Source organism: Thermobia domestica, chromosome 3 (genome assembly GCF_964235325.1).
Source record: "Thermobia domestica chromosome 3, izTheDome1.hap1.1, whole genome shotgun sequence".
Classification (NCBI taxonomy): Eukaryota; Metazoa; Arthropoda; class Insecta; order Zygentoma; family Lepismatidae; genus Thermobia; species Thermobia domestica.
The window spans coordinates 35,624,490-35,641,962 of record NC_137456.1 but is presented as its reverse complement, the minus strand read 5'-3'; the positions used below and the strand labels follow the sequence as shown (position 1 = coordinate 35,641,962).

At 35.2% G+C, this 17,473-nt stretch overlaps 1 protein-coding gene across 2 annotated transcripts in view; it reads right to left on the bottom strand.

Moving 5' to 3' along the window:
- Positions 1-17,473, bottom strand: part of LOC145680277 (uncharacterized) — a 98,684-nt gene that overhangs the window by 43,839 nt on the left and 37,372 nt on the right. Inside the window, exon 2 of one of the 2 annotated variants that reach the window (XM_081750630.1) lies at positions 1,238-6,317. The exons of the other annotated variant lie outside the window; for it this stretch is intronic. Coding sequence (XP_081606756.1) covers positions 5,588-6,317 — 730 coding nt within the window. The 3' untranslated portion in view covers positions 1,238-5,587. Of the gene's footprint in view, positions 1-1,237; positions 6,318-17,473 lie in introns of those variants that run through there. 2 annotated transcript variants of the gene reach the window in all.

Genomic DNA, 17,473 nt, shown 5'->3' with positions numbered 1-17,473 from the left:
CATTTATATAATTATAACTTCTTAAAATATATATAACTTCTTCTTCTAACCTATATAAAATAATTAAATAGTTGGCTAGTTTATAACACCTTTGATTACAATATCTAAATGGTGCAGGTAAAGAATAATACATGCTGTCGTTCTATCTTTAATGGCTCCCGACAGGACTTCTTGAAGTGATTTAGCACTTCTAGAAAGAATTCTGGACCGTATGACAACTTTAAAAGATAAGTATACATTAATTATTGGATAGCCCTCGTATATACAAAATTCACAATACATATAAATACATATCTTTATATTCCTTTTTATTTATTCTTTATATCAATAATATTCTTTTATAACTAATTATACTTCAAGTTCTTTACAACACCGTAGAGGAGGGTCTATTCCAAAAATTATGAACAATTAAAATTTGTTTTTGGTCCAAGCATAGTTTTTTTTTTAAAGTAACATCGTCGAGGCTCTTTGAATATTTAAACTTATTATAAATAAGGATGTTACAAAATATATTTCCTGCACTTGATAATTAGGTGTCACATATATTCATTACATACGTAAAATACGACATAGATAATATAGAATTCAGCAGAAGAAAAATAAGATGATATTATGATAGGAAAAATCAATAAAATTGATGTTAATTAAATTATAAGATAACGTGGTTTAATATTGGATCACAACTGATTAAAATGAAATATCAGTTAACATACAAATATTAAATTAACATATAAGGATAACATAAACATTAACAAAATTCTAAGTACAATCTAGAATATCAAATCGATAGCTTCCAACATAATAGGTCGAGCGCCAAGAATAAAATTCCTCTGTTATGTGTTTCTTATATTGACTTTGTTATAATCTCAGGGGGAATTAAAGCTTTGACTAGGTCCATCCAATTACTTGATGACTAAATGGTTCTATTATATCACATTGTATTCCGCATTCTTGAGTATGTTCCGATCGATTACATAAAGATCCTGAATTTGAGTTCCTGTTATTACAAACTTGTCCATCTAGGAATCTATTTTGTGACCAAGTACGCTGATTTGTATTGCGATTTCTACTAGGATTCCTATTATAATTCCGGTAACTTCTGTTACCGTTATCATATCTATAATTAGGTTGAGTTGAATTGTCTGTACTATTCTGATTATTTGTTCTAGTACCAAAATAATGGACACTATTTCCTGCAGAATTAACACTATCTTTATTTTGAATACTTAAATTTCGAATATGCGCATAATTAATATTATTACGTCTAGAAGTAACCTGATTTTTTTTTTTTTTTTTTTGGATTTCTGCTATTTCTTTGTGCTAGAAATTGGCTTTCGTAACTCTGAACTAACATGATTAAATTCTTGAAATTGACACTTTGAGCGGTCATCAACATTTGTTGTAATCTAAATGGTAATAAAATACGGACAGAAGCTACTATACGTGATTCTGGTTGGTTTGGGTTAAGTGCTTTTAATTGGTTATATGTGGCCACTACAAATTCGGTAACATTTTATGTATCTTAGGGTCAAATGATTTCGTTCTTAGTAATGCATCCCTATTTGCTAACATGAAATCGTTCTCATAGTTTGCCAATAGCGCCTCTTTAAAATCAGAATACCCATTAATGTTATCTCGGATTGCTTTGAACCAAGTCAAACATGGGGGTAATATGACATGAGGAAGAAGTTTCATGAATTTTGACTCTTTAATTCCCATTAATTCACACTCGTTCTCGAATTTTTCTATAAATACCCTAGCTGGGATATCCTCAGGCACACCACTGAATTTTGTTAAGGATTTTATTTCACTGAATCGCAAAGGCGTATCAGTACTATAAGATTTAGAACACTTACAGTTACCGTGAGAGTTCTTACTCTTCCGTGTAGGATGTTTCGTTCTTCTTCCTGATTCTGTGCTCTCTTCACTATCATCCGATGATCCGCTATCTTCAAAAATTGCTTGGGAATGAGGTGTTGGTTCTGTGTCCCATTATCAGGAGGTCGATTGATATTCCTAGGTCCATCATCGCGCTCCATCTCCTTAGCAAAAATATACTTTTCCTGGAAAGTATGAAACTCCTCTTGAAGTCCTTTAATCCTATTAGAATGTTCGTTTACTACCGATTCTATAACTTCGACGGCATTATGTACTACGGTATAGGTTTCAGCTACCTGTTCCATTTTCTGTTCGCATTTCTCGAATCTAGCATTAATTTGTACATTCATTTGGTTCTACTGCTGACGTAACTGTTCCCATTTATGGTCGTTTCTCTGCTGTAACTGTTCCAGCCGCTGATATATATTATCTTCTAGTTTGCGTTGGAATCGGTTCATTTTGTTCTTCAATTTTATGTTGCAAATCATTCAGCTTGTCATTAAAAATATTCAGCTTGCCCTTAAATTGCTGTTGAGATGTATCCATTTTATGTTGTAAATTGTTCATTTTGTCCTCAAATTGCTCTTCAATTTTATGCTGCAAAGCATCCATTTTGTTATCCAACTGGTGTTGAGACACATCAATTTTTTGTTGTAATTGCTGTTGCGACATCTCCATTTTATGTTGCAAGTCGTTCATTTGACGGGATATTTGTTTGAGTACATCTGCCAAATTTTCAGATGTACTAATTTCACTTTGATTAGTCCTAATGTCGTTAACTTCACTATCAGATAAATCCATCTTAGTATTTCTATATATTAACTTTCCACTCCTCAAGATGGTATAATTTTTAATCTACTCAATGATGTATGTATTTAACTATACCCTCAAACAGTAAACAATGAATAAAACAGCTTCGTTGCACTCACTTGTGTTCTCTGCTAAACTTGGTTTACTAAACTTCTTACCAGGTTTTTTAGCTACTCCTGGTGTGAAGGCACCATTATACAACGTAATCGTTGAGCCCTAGTTCAAATAAGTGAGTTGCGCACGTATTAGATTAGCACAAAAACTGCAAATGTTGCTTATACGAATGTATTTATTGTATAGTTATATCTAGGCTGTTTACAGCCATCATACCACAATGTATTCTCTCGTTGCTATCGTTACACAATCAACATTCTATGATACAAAACATTTATATAATTATAACTTCTTAAAATATATATAACTTCTTCTAACCTATATAAAATAATTAAATATTGGCTAGTTTATAACACCTTTGATTACAATATCTAAATGGTGCAGGTAAAGAATAATATATGCTGTCGAATAATACATGCTGTCGTTCTAGATTGGAGAGTTAGAACATTGTTGAATAGAAAAGTATATAAAATATACCTTGATAATCCTATCCACCCTAGCTGAAAATCTTATCTACTTCGCTGCAAGAAAAATCTTGAACGATACCTGTTTGATAATTAAAAATGAGGAAAAATGCTCTTAATTTCCTGAGTGAGTATTTTCCTAAACGTGAGTGAAGTAACTTTAATTATATGCTCAGATGAAAACAATTTTATTTTTCCATGTGGGCCCGTTACGAAGCATTATATATTGATAGTATACTTTTTCAAATTTTGCCGCCCTGGGCGGTGGCACGGTTCAACCGCCCCTCGCGCCGACTCTGCTCCTTTTACATGTGAATTAACGTATGGAATTTCGAGAAGTAGGTAGAATGAAAGGTCCCGTATGGCAATGACACGTGCTAAAATATAAAGATAAGTATCTTGCAAATTTTGTGAACATAAATGTGTATGCGCAAATGTTGATAAATTGGTGAGACATATATCTTCTTGCATGTCTATCTTGTAACACTCCGTTGAGAGGAATCACTCTGCTTATTTACTGCAAAAAGCAGTATTAAAAAATTCGTATTCTTCCAATGTTATCCTGTGAAGTAATGGCAGCACGTATGTGCGTATTAATATTGATAAGTTCCACTACGCGATACCAGTTAATAGTTCATATAACCCGCCACAAACACACACTTGCAGATGTACACACTGAAGCATACCTGCTAATATCGACAAGCTTACGCCAGAAACTAGAAACACACACACGCACAGAGAGAGAGAGAGAGAGAGGGAATCTGATTGTACCTTTATACTGAATGTACAATTACTCACAAAATCATTAAAAAAATGTAAATGAAACTTTCAATATTGGGACTACTGCTGCGTGTAACACATGAAATTGTTCCATAATGACTGATTCGTAATATGATGTATATGGGTTTCTTAATGGCAGTATAAAGAAAAGCCATCAAATAGAGCACAAAATAGAAAGTGAAATTTATTTCTCAAAGTTTGTAAAATCGAAGTCGGTGGGCATTATGGGAATCGTCTACAATAACAATATATGGAAATAAATATTAATATACTTCACGTTTTCAAGTGAATGCAAGAAAGCGTCGAATTGTGTCTGGTTTCATAATCAATTAATGATGTTTTTATATATATACGTGGGAGTATGTGAAAATTTTGAATTTATTTTACTTTTTTGATGCTTCATTCTTTCCACTTAACGTCTCCAACCAAACATTTATATAAAGACTACGATTTCTTCCAAACTATGATGTTTTCGATACAACTACTTTAAAGTGTTCAAAGTCTACTCTGTGAATTTCTATGCCAGAAGAATCGACACGCAAGTATTCATTTTTAGAGATTTACTGTAAAATCACAAAAATGTAAGCAATACATAAAAAATTTGGGCAAGCATTTACTTTCACCCAGACGCTGCAACCGATTTCTCTGAACCAGATTCCAGAGCAGTTTAGGAAATACATGTGTTAAGGTAAGTCGGAAGATTGGCTAAATCGCTTTTCACACTTTTGGCGTTTTTGTGGCTTTTCACCTGTAGGTATTAAAATGTGTTTAGCTAAATCGGAACTTTGTCTAAATCACTTACCACACTCTTGGAACTTTTGACGCTTTTCACCTGTATGTATTAACATGTGTGTAGCTAAACTTGAACGCTGACTGAATCCCTTTCCACACTCTTGACATTTGTGATGCTTTTCACCTGTATGTATTAACATGTGTCTACGTAAAAGTGAACGTCGACTAAATTCCTTCCAACACTCTTAGCAATTGTGAGGCTTTTCACCTATATGTATTAACAAGTGTCTACCTAAATGGGAACGTTGACTAAATCCCCTGCCACACTCTTGGCATTTGTGAGGCTTTTCACCTGTATGTATTAAAATGTGTTTATGTAAGTCGGAACTTTGTCTAAATCCCTTACCACATTCTTGGCATTTGTACGGCTTTTCACCTGTATGTATTAACATGTGTGTAGCTAAATTGAAACGTTTACTAAATTTCTTGCCGCACATTTCACATGTGTAATAATTTATACCTCTATGTATTAACATATGTGTACCTAAACTGGAACGTAGGCTAAATCCCTTTCCACACTCTTGACATTTGTGACGCTTTTCACTTGTATGTATTAACATGTGTCTAGCTAAGCTTGAACTTTGGCTGAATTTCCTTCCACACTCTTGGCATTTGTGAGGCTTTTCACCTGTATGTATTAACATGTGTTTAGCTAAATAGGAAAGTTGACTAAATCTCTTTCCACACTCTTGGCATTTGTGAGGCTTTTTCCCTGTATGCATTACCATGTGTTTCGCTAAATTGGAACATTAAGTAAATCCCTTTCCACACTCTTGGCATTTGTGAGGCTTTTCACCTGTATGTATTAACATGTGCCTAGCTAAACTTGAACGTTGGCTAAACCCCTTTTCACGCTCTTCGCATTTATGAGGCTTTTCACATGAATGAATTAACATGTGTGTACCTAAACTAGAACGTTGACTGAATCCCTTTCCACACTCTTGACATTTGTGATGCTTTTCCCCTGTATGTATTAACATGTGTCTACGTAAATGGGAACGTCGACTAAATCCCTTCCCACACTCTTGGCATTTGTGAGGCTTCTCCCCTGTATGTATTACCATGTGTTTAGCTAAATTGGAACGTTGACTAAATCCCTTTCCACACTCTTGGCATTTGTGACGCTTTTTTCCCGTATGTATTAACATATGTCTAAATAGTTCCGAACGTCGACTAAGTATTTTCCCACACACTTGGCATGTCCGGTTTCTTTTATCTGAATGCATGATCATATGTGTCGCCAAATTTGTACATTCATTGAATCCCTTAGCACACTCTTGGCATGTGTGAGATTCCTCACCAGTATGGTTTAGCATGTGATTAGTCGAAGTTGAATATCCGCACACTACCTTTTTACTATTTAGTGAAGTATAATATTGAGCACTTTCATGTCTTCCTAAATGGGATTGAGTAAATCCTTTGCTAAATTTCTTGAAAGCTTGAGATTCCTCATCTGAATGAGAAATTGTTTTCTTTTGTCTAATATACACGGTTCAGTGCAGAGAATATGTTCATGAACCATGAAAAAAAAATTGAGAAAAGAAGAAACTGAAAATCCAGCTACATATACCAAACACCAAAGAAATACAGAAGCTTGCTTGAAAAATACAATAAAAAAAATATTGATAAACTGACGTTTCATATTAGTGTTCTATTACATGAGATCTAGTAAATATAAGGAAATATGAACTATTGAGATGTTTTAGTATCATTTCTATTCTCCACAGATGAGGATGTCCTTTCCTTTACTATCTCAAATTCTATCTACATTTATATATCAGTTACCAGATTTAATTCAAATACATACCAAGGTACATATGTTACACTATAGAATATAGATATGATTATTAGATTTGAAGATCGTGGCAGGCAGTCAGTCACTAAATACTCATGTTCTCTATCATTAATTTTTGTGGTAGAAAATTTAGTAATAGCGAGGGATTTTTATAATTATACTAACCAAACACTTTTCCAATTACATATAACGAAGAAATAAGATAACGCTATAAATATTTTTAAAATTTTGCAGAAAATATGTTATATCAAGCAGTATAATAATCTGTATTAGTGATTCTGAAATTATTTGAATGTTCTGGGATAAACTTTGAATCCCATTACGAACCAGTTGTCTATCGATATATATCTCTAAGAAAAGACACTCGTCCCAAACTAAATATTTTGAGAAATGGCTAGTCATTTCAGATGCTACACTCTGAATATTAAGAAATTGAAAGAAATAGATTTGATTATAAAAAAACGGAAGTTCAACTATTTGAAATAAATTATCTAATATGTGGAGTGCCTATCTTTAACTGAGTTTTGTCATGTTAGTTTAACTGAAATTGGTATCAAAAGGAGAGAAGGAGGCTTAGAAATGTACGTGAAAAATGATCAATTGTGTGTCGGATATTACATAAAGAAAATTTAACACATAAGCTTATTATGTAAAATAAACGGTCACATGCACAAGTGTATTGAACATTTCTGTACTTAAAACAGATATAAACAAGCAGCTCAATATTTCCCTGTACTTAAAGTTAACATCCAGCTTGTCTGCCATACTTTTATCGTTGTTGTTCTATAGAAATGAATATCGAAACTGGTAATAATAGTAAGTTTGAACCACTTTCAGGTTTGCTAAAGTGTTGTCGATAGTTATGCAAATTTGTCTTGAGACGCTGAAGTCTTCGTAAATAATATAATTCCACGCTAATTGATACAATATTAGTTTTATGTCAATACAACTTGAAACCGGAAACCAGTCATTTTAACAACTTCTTGTTTCAATAGAACCCAAACGGGAAAGATGGAACATTTTCCTGGCAAACTAACTCGACTACAAAAGAACACACCCCTATTCCTTTACGTTTTTGCTATCCGGAAATCAGTTTTCAGGCTGGAATTGTAAATATAAGTCTTCCGGTTCTCGTATAGTGCTGTAAATAGTCATGTTGCCTTCGAACGTTAAAACCTCTGAAGAAAAGACTTCTCGGTATCTATATCCATGTTTGTTCTGTGGGAATAATTGTTGAATCCACATATGGGTAATTCTAATAAATTTCAGTTTGAATTGAATTTTGACGGAGGAAATAAACATATTCTTTGTATGCCGTATCTATCACAAGAAACGGCAAGTTAACAGATTAAAGCGATTTTGCTCTTTAAAAAAAACCTTTAATTGGATAACTGTAAATGTGAAAAACTTGAAATTTTGAAATTCTTTAGTTTTACATCCTACGGTTCTCCACGCTAGACTAAAGGGAGACCTATGATGAGAAATGAAAGAAATGGTGGAATGAAGGACGTGGGAGGAAAGGGAGAATATCGAGAAAAACTACGCAAGAGTTGTTTCTCCTCCACAAAGTTCAATCTGGCTGAGGTCGAACCAACAATCCCATGCACCAGAGGGGAACACTCTACAACTGAGCCACAGTAGCCACACTTCCTACTTCGAGATTGTTGACGATAGTCATTATATATTGTATTGAGACGTTGAATCCTTCGCAGAAATTCTTCGCAGAAAATGGTGAAATGAATAAAATAGGAGAACCTCGAAGCCAGCTATGCACACGGTGTTTGTCTACCACAAACTCGATTTGAGCGATCTGGGATCGCAACATTGACCCTGTGTACAAGATGCGAACTTTCAATCACTGTCCCGTTTTCATTAAAATGAAATGAAATCCTTAATTATACGTCAAACGATTATGACAGCTGGGATAAAGGAGAAGGGAATAATGAGAAATGAAAGAAATAGTGGAATGAACTTTCTTGTGAGCTGGATGAATGGGCGGAAACGTATGAAAGTGAAAATGAGGCAGACTTTCTGGAAAAGATTTTATGTCAGACGTGCTTTCAACTAGAATAAACGTCAGATTCCACATGAAATCCTGAGAAAGAGATCTGGTGAAATTTCGTTGTTTTTATACTAGAAACAACTGATAATAGTCTCTTATGTGTCAATGGAAAATACGATTGTACTTGCTCTATCGAACATGGATCAAGCGTGTACCTTTCAGGGAGATACTATTTTGTAAGAAATTATCCATATCTACAAATGCACCAAATGAGGAGTTGATATATTCAAGCAAATGCCTGTTCAGTATTTATATAGTAGAAAGATAAGAAAATTGCTCCCTTGAATTTTCTACGAAAGTTTGAACAATTGCGGAGTATACTCATACATAATCTACGAAGTAGTATCTACTCTGCTATTCAGACCAACTTAGCAAGATAATTCTTACTTTTTACATTAACGGAAGCCACACAGAGTACATCTGATTGAAGAAGAATTAAAGACTGATGTAAACAGTCAATTGGTGTCCCAGTGGCAATGCCGCCAGAACATATCAACCGGAGGGCTGGACGATGCCATTTATGTAACAAAACAAGGACACAAAACCACCATCCGATGTGCTGAATGTAAGCAGTTTACTTGCAAAAGACACCTCATAAATGATTTTGCCAATTGCAAGGAAGAAAAATTCGAAAAGACATAAAAATTGTGAGACTCACAAATCTAGTACAAAATGTAAGATTTTTAAAATCATTTGACAGATTATATAATTGACGCACTCAGAATCAGAAGTTGTTAAGTTTCAGAAGAAATGTTAAGACCATGATAAATATCCTGCAATACAGGTCTACATCATTGTTAAATATTAAAGGAATCAGGCGGCATTAAATCGTTCAAACCAAATACTTGACCTTAGGAAGAAAGTGTGATTTTCAGAAGAGAAGTTGTTAAGTCCATATTTGGGAGCAGATGTTGTTAAGTCAAATTCGTTCCGCGTCTGCTCTACGAGCTGCGCTGCTACTTTTCTGCCAGAGGGCTTACTACAGAGTGAAAAGATGTCTGACGCCGACAAATATTCGAGTAACGATGTCACAAGTCAATGTATATCTGAAGATAATGGCTCTGAATATACCGGTTCTTGTGACTTCATTTATGTGAGGGAAATAGGAGCTACATGTAGCAGCGACAGTGAGAGTGAGGGTACACCTTCCGCATCAGGTACAGGTGTAGATCCAACGGAACAATTTTATTCCACGTCTATTTCGACACCAGGACCTTCTGGACTGCATCTGCGTTTCGGCTGAATCTTCTTGGCTGATATATTGTAAGTCCGTTTTCAGTGTTTTTATTTATACTTCTCCATTCCAGGACATCTTTCATGCCCATTGGCAGAAATTTTGGGCATATAGAAAAGAAGAAGCAATCAAAAATCCCGGCTTTGTCCCTTCCATATGGGTTAAACTCATGAGACAAATTTTTCGCTAAAATCCTATTGAGGTTATACATGCAAAGAAGCTGTACGATGACAGTTGAATTTGGATCTTAACGCTATCTGATTGTAATTATTATCTGCAATAATGAGAACTGTCAATTCGACACTAATATCGATCTCTTTCACTGTATATATATATATATATATATATACACCTCCAACTCCCAATAGCTTTCTCGACAGGACTCTTTTTCAGACTGGGAGTAGGATATAGGAGGTTGGTTTAAAATTACTCCAGGCATGCTAGAACATACGGAACATACCAGGGTTCGATTTCTTAATTTACCAGTGGGGGTAGGAAGATCACAATGTGTAGTGCATTTGCATATACATTAGGGGTAGTGGAGCTTCAAAGTTTTGAGATGCCCAAAAATATTTCCTGGAAACTCCTCTAATCAGAGTAATAGTTTATGTTGAAATTCAAAATTTAGCTAAACAAAACATTCAATTATCAAAAGTAATAAAACAATAAGAGAAAATGTAGTAAAGTTAGAGTAATATAAAAAGTACGTACATACAAAAACTAAAGTTGTTTTTCTTTAGTGAAAAACATTACGTTTTAGTTCAAAAGGTGAGATGCATGTGAACATTCTTCGGCATTTCTTGCTTTCTTCGTACGATTATCTGTAGTACTGTGACACTTCAATTTTATCTACATGGTTGTATATTTTTCGACATTAAAGAAACGCGCAAAGGTTGACCATTTATAGATACAAAAAGGAGCTTGCTAAATGTTACAATCTGCATACTTTTCCCCAGATTTTTCAATGTTTGATTCATAGCGCTAAACCCGCGTTCACATTCTGCAGTTGAAATCGGTATTACTTCTACAGCTTTATTAAGTTCTTGAACAGCTGGAGACATATATGAAGGATTGCTCTTGTACAAACGAAATTCTTTCACTACGAAGGAAACACCATTCATTGACAGTTTCAACAAATTGGATAATCGACGGATTGCACCATCTCCGAAGAACACTATTTCATTTTGATCAACAGGTCAAGAAGCAGGACATAACAGTGAAGCATCAACGAAAAACTCCTTACTTGGAAAACGGATGTTGTCTAAACGGGATTGAAGAAATTTCAATCGGAAAGTGTCAAATCCTGTTTTATCACTAGCAGTAGACTTAGTGACGGACATTCCTTTGAATGTCTATTTCTTTGCTCTAATTCATTAAGAGCATTTCTTGATCTCGGGATCAACAGTCATTAACGCGCAAATTGATTGGTATACCAAATCGTTTTCTCGTTTGGCTTCAACTGCAGAGGCACTTTTGTTCTGCACGACCTCTCAAAACTTAAAGAATATCAAAGATCAATATAACTTCCCTTATAAATGATCAGCTGGTTAGCTTCTATATTAACCCCTCGAATTTCGATCTCTCAAGCATCGGATGGGATGTATCTCTACTACGTTTAACCAAAAGACTGCACAATGCAATGTAACTTTCCCACAGTGGCGGCACAGAATTGAATGAAGATGCAATTTAACGTACTCCAAACACGCGACCTAATTTCTGAATATTTGTTGACAGTTCTTCTAATAATTCTTTAAGTAGTCTCTGGTTTCTTGGGCTATGATAAAACACTGAATATAGAACATCCATAAATGTTTGCATATGATACACATTAGAGACACATTTAATCCCACCTTGAGCTGTAAGCTCAAGGATATGATTCATACAGTGAACTACAATTAGGTCGTTGGTCAAAAGTTCATCTAATCTTTTTGCAACTCCACTGTAACAATTCTGCATCAATGTGGCGCAGTCTGCTGCTAAGCCAACAAGGTGATTCTTCAGAACGTTTTCCGTTATGCCATGGTTAGATAAAATCTGTAACAAGCTTACTAATATAGCTTCTGCTGTAGTGTTGTCAAGCTCGACAATTTGAAAAAAATAGCTACACGCAACACCTTTAAAAACTACACGAGAATTAATTATCATACAAGATTTATTAGATGTTGTCGTGCTATCATCAATTAAAATACTAAATTTTTCTCCTGACTCCACAAAAAACTTGGCAAGCTTTTTTTTAACTGCTCAGCAATAAACATTATCTAGTTTTTGCACGTATGAACGGAGTATAACATATTTCCCACGGAAACCCCATTTAATCTCTGAAGTTCAACGAGAAAAGAATGTGTGAAGAAAGAGAAATTTTCTTTAGCAATCATATATGGAATACGCATGAGTGCTACTGCTGTTGTAATTTTTTCTTCACTTTGAAGGTGCCATGCACTCGTGCTTTTTTATGGGTTCCTCAATGTGCTGTTTCTTCCGATTATCCATTATTTCCATGCACTTGAGGTGGGACTTGCATGTTCCAAGACTGCCAAATTTGTCATAAATTTCTTGGATTATTTGCAGATACATCGTCTATAAACGCATTGTCGATACGTACGCGTTCCATACTATCTACGTTAAGAGATCGAATTTCACTGCACACGAAACAAATAATTAATTTCATTTTGTTTATTGCCAAACATGGTCTGCACTTCCAGTTATTAAAACGAGATAATTTAACACAATCACCAACATTTGCACTTCTCCCGTTTCCCGACTCTGTGAAAACAATACTATTAGCGTCACATTTAGCACGTTCTTCTTCTGAACTCGTATATCGGTATTCACATCATCATAAAGATTTTCCTTACCCGATGAAGTGCCTTCTTTGCTGTTATATTTGGCGGTCTCTGTTCCTGTTGTTTCGTAATGCAACCATAAAATGACAATATAATTAGTTGTTTCTCTATTATGACGGCTGTACGTAAATGGTACTACAGACACGCACTTTAATGTTTAAGATTAGCTACACGAACAAAAATGTTCATAAATTATACACACTCATAGATTTATGATTCCATATAAGAAACTACCAGAATATTGATCGATATAAGTAGATATACGGTTTCCACCCGTGTAAATTGCAGTTCGCGCAAGAGCGAACGTAAACCTAATTTTATAAAATTTAAGATCGCAGAGCGTGGTTTATGCAGTGGATGAAGTATAATATATTTAACGTAATATATGTTATAAAGAAAACCTCTACAAAATCTTACATGGAACACAAGAAGTATTAACAGCAACACAAACTATGTCTCTCTTCTAACTCCATTTGTCCTCTGTGAGCTAGTGTTGCCAGACCAACCATCAATTTATTCTTTTCACTTCAACATTTCCTCCAAACGAATTAATTGATATTTATTTATTTTTTTTTTTTTTTTTTACATACAAACACCCATACTCTGAGTATGATAAATCTGGACTTTTCAAGCGGCTTTGTTAATATATCAGCAATTTGCTTTTCAGATTCAATACATAACACTTGCACTTTCTTTTCTTCACAACATTGACGCACAAAACACTGTTTGATTTCAATGTGCTTGCTTCGCTTATGAAATTCGAGATTTTTTGCGAGTTTTATGGCAGTAACGTTATCTACTCAAATTACAGGTATATCATCTTTCCTGATTGCTCTTAACTCACTTATAATCTTGATAACCACAAAATTTTTTTGCTGTCTCCGATGAAGCTACAAATTCAGCTTCAGTTGTTGATAGTGCTACAGTTGATTGAAGCTTGCTTTTCCACGAAATTGCTGCACCAGCAAAAATAACGCCACTGGTAGATTTTCTGCTTTTAACATCACCTGCGTAATCAGCGTCACTGTATCCATACAGAGTTGTATCTTTCTCATTGCTTCTTCTGTATAAAATGCCATAGTTCAATGTTCACTTTAGATATTGTAAAATTTTCTTTATTGCTTTCCAATCCGCTTCGATGGGTTTTTGCATCACTCTAGCAGCTTTTGAAACTGAAAATGCTATATCAGTTCGGGTAGTCACCATCAAATACATTAGAGAACCGAAGACTTCTCTATATTTGGTTGGGTTTTCCAAAAGTTTATTATCACTAGTTTGATTGCTATCACACGGTATACCAACGGGATTTGCTTCTTCCAATTTGAAACGTTGGAGAATTTTTCTTATATACGCTGATTGGTTAATAAAAATTCCTTCATCTCTTCTTTAGATTTGTATTCCTAAATAGGAGTTTGGAATACCGGCTGTGATTTTAAAATTCTTCTGTAATTCGTTTAGAAACGTTTCAATTTCTTCTTTATCTGAACCTACAATTAGTCCATCATCTACGAACAAAGTAACAAATAACTTTCGACTACCTTTGTTTCAAATAAGCAAACACGGGTCAGATGTGCTCACTAATAATCCTTGTTTCTTTAAAAAAATCTGTAAATTTCTTATTCCAGCATCTTGGGGCCTGTTTTAAACCGTACAAGCTACGATTTAGTTTACACACTTTGTCAGTACCGTCTTCAAAACCTTTTGGCTGCGACATATAAACCTCGTCTTCAATGTCACCATATAAGAACGCAGTCTTTACATCAAAATTGTAAACAAGCAAATTTTCTTTAGCTGCAACCGCAAAGAGAGTTCTTACAGTATCATAACGCACCACAGGACTAAACGTTTCATCGAAATCAATACCTTTTTCTTGAACATGACCCCTTGCAACAAGTCTTGCACGAAAACGAGCTACTGTCCCGTCATCATTTAGCTTTGTGCGAAAAACCCACCGATCATCAATTATTTTCACATTGTTGGATGTTCAACTAAATCCCACGTTTTATTTTCATTAAGGGCATCTACCTCTTCTTTCATAGCTGAAATCCATTCAGATTTATTTTCCGAATTAATCGCTTGCTCATAAGTAACAGGATCATCAGCAGTACTTAATGCAGAATATGCAACACCAATAAAAAAATCACCACTTGTCATCCTGCTGGGCTGTTTCTTTTCTCTATGAATTCGCTGATATAACGTATTGTCTGTTGATTCATTTGCCTGGCCTTCACTTTGTGTACACACGTTGCTGTCACGTACAACTTCGCCTTCAAGATCACTCGCATTGGAGATTGGCTTCACCTCGTCTTCCTCCTTAAGTGGCATCTGTACTTCTGGGAAGTTAGCGTGTTGTGTTTCTTTCCCCACGCGTTCTACATCACTCAGCTGCTCCGCGTTAAACACGTCATGGGATTTTATCATTTTATTTAAAGAAGGCACATACACTTGATATCCATCGTACCGGTTCAAGTATCCGACCATATAACCGAAGCCACTTTTATTGTCAAATTTCTTACGAAATTGTTTCGGAATGTGAACAAAACATCTTGTTTCGAACACTTTTAGATGTTTCAAGCTATGTAACTTAGTATTATTCCATACCTCACTTGGTGATTTACCTGCGATAGGTGTTGAACATGTGTAATTCAACAAGTAAACAGCCGAATCACAAGCTTGGGCCATAGCATTTTACTCAATCCGCTACACGATAACATTAATCTGGCAAGTTCAACAATAGACCGATTTTCTCTCTCTGCACTGCCGTTCTGCTCGGGTGAATACGGTGCAGATATGACAAGCGAAATACCTTTATCTTGAGCTGTATTTCTCACTTCACTGTTATTAAATTCTGTTCCACCATCACAACGCAAGAATTTAACTTTGTGACCTGCGTTTTCTGCTTCGTTCACAAATATTTTAAGGCATTTGCTGAATTCACTTTTGTGTTTAATGTAGAAAATTCTTCTAAATTTACTGAAATCGTCTTTAAAACACATAAAGTACCTTTCACCATTGCACGACAACTGAGACATAGGTGCATTTACATCAGCCTTTATGACTTCACCGACTACGTTTGGTGTGTCAACCCTAGATTTATATGACTTTCTATGTGATTTTCCTAACGCGCAACCATCACAACAGTCTTTTTTCTCTGACCATTTTACAGGTATATTCATACTTTGGAGTATTTCCTTGACATGACGTTTATTTTGGTGTCCTAGTCTCTCATGCAATAATTGCAAGCTATTTTCGGAAGTTGCAACATTTACAACTGCTGGGATTGCTGGCTTCACGACACGGAAGTTCAATACGTAAGCTTCGGATTTCCACTTACCCGTTACTACGATTTCATTCTTCTTCATATTTAATACAGACACTATTTTTATGTTTTATTGCGCTGTGCACTGAGAACAAGTTTCTTGCCAATGCTGGTACAGACCATACATTATTCATATGAGCATCTGTCCATTTTCCATTCACATATGCTTTCATGTTAATGCCATCGGCCCCTAATGCTGATATTTTATTATTGTCTGCTACCGTAACTGGTATAGTGTTTTCAAAAGGAGTATATGTGACAAAATAATATTTATTATTCGTCATATGGCAACTAGCGACTGAATCACAAATAAAATCGTCTGTACCGCACTCACTTGACACAGTAAATGCTGAACTTTTATTCACTGCTGTGCTTGCTTGAGGTGAATCTCTAGATTTGGAATCACTTTTGAATTTAACGTTTTTCTTACTTAAACACTGAGACTTATAATGCCCGTACATTCCACACTTATAACATTGTATTTGGTCCTTTCTTGATTTTCCACCGTTTTCTACCGAATTTGCATTCGATACCGGTTTCATTTTCCGGTTATTTTTAGTTCCGTTTTCAGTTCTGGCTCAAAAAGCACTTAGGTCCGAATTTGCATCATTACTTTGTAAAAGTTTTCTATAGTGCAAAGTTTTTCACTAAACACTGTGTGATTCGTTTAGTTTCGTCCATAGCCACCCACACATTTACAAAATTCTTGAAATTCCGATCCCACCGTTGAAAGCAACTGTCCGTGTAACAACTCAACCGGAATATCATGTGAACCTCGCGCGCGCAACTCGGAATTCATATCTGCAAACAGCTTTTCAACTTTGGCTGCATAGGCGGAAATTGAAACATGCAGTTCCCGCCTAATGTTGAAAAATTTTGACATCAGAAGACTTAATCTTTGAACACTTGATTGTTCGTAAACACTGACTAGCTTGTCCAAGCTGTCTTTTGCATTAGTGTAAGTTAAAACATAGTTTGCCACTTGTGGGGTTAATGAAGTCGCAATTAACGAAGCTGCTTTTGCATTTTCCCGACACCATTTTGCGTGTCTTTGTTTTTAAATTGCACTACTATCACTTTTCAATTCAGGACAAGGACACGTACCGCCTATATATTTTGTTAAATTGTATTGGGTAAACATCATTTTGAGTTCCCACTTACATTTATTCCACGTTTCGGGTCCACTGAGTTTATCAGTTTTCACTTTGAGTTCGGCCATGTTGCTGCTTTTACACTCACGAGAGGAAATATCCGGCAGAGATTCACTAGAAGAATTCGAAGTTTCTCTTCACACTGAATCTTCTTATCTGATGCTCTAAATCAAAACATCAATACTTCTGCTTCCTCCTTTTCCTTACAACCAAAACTTCCTATTCTGTGTT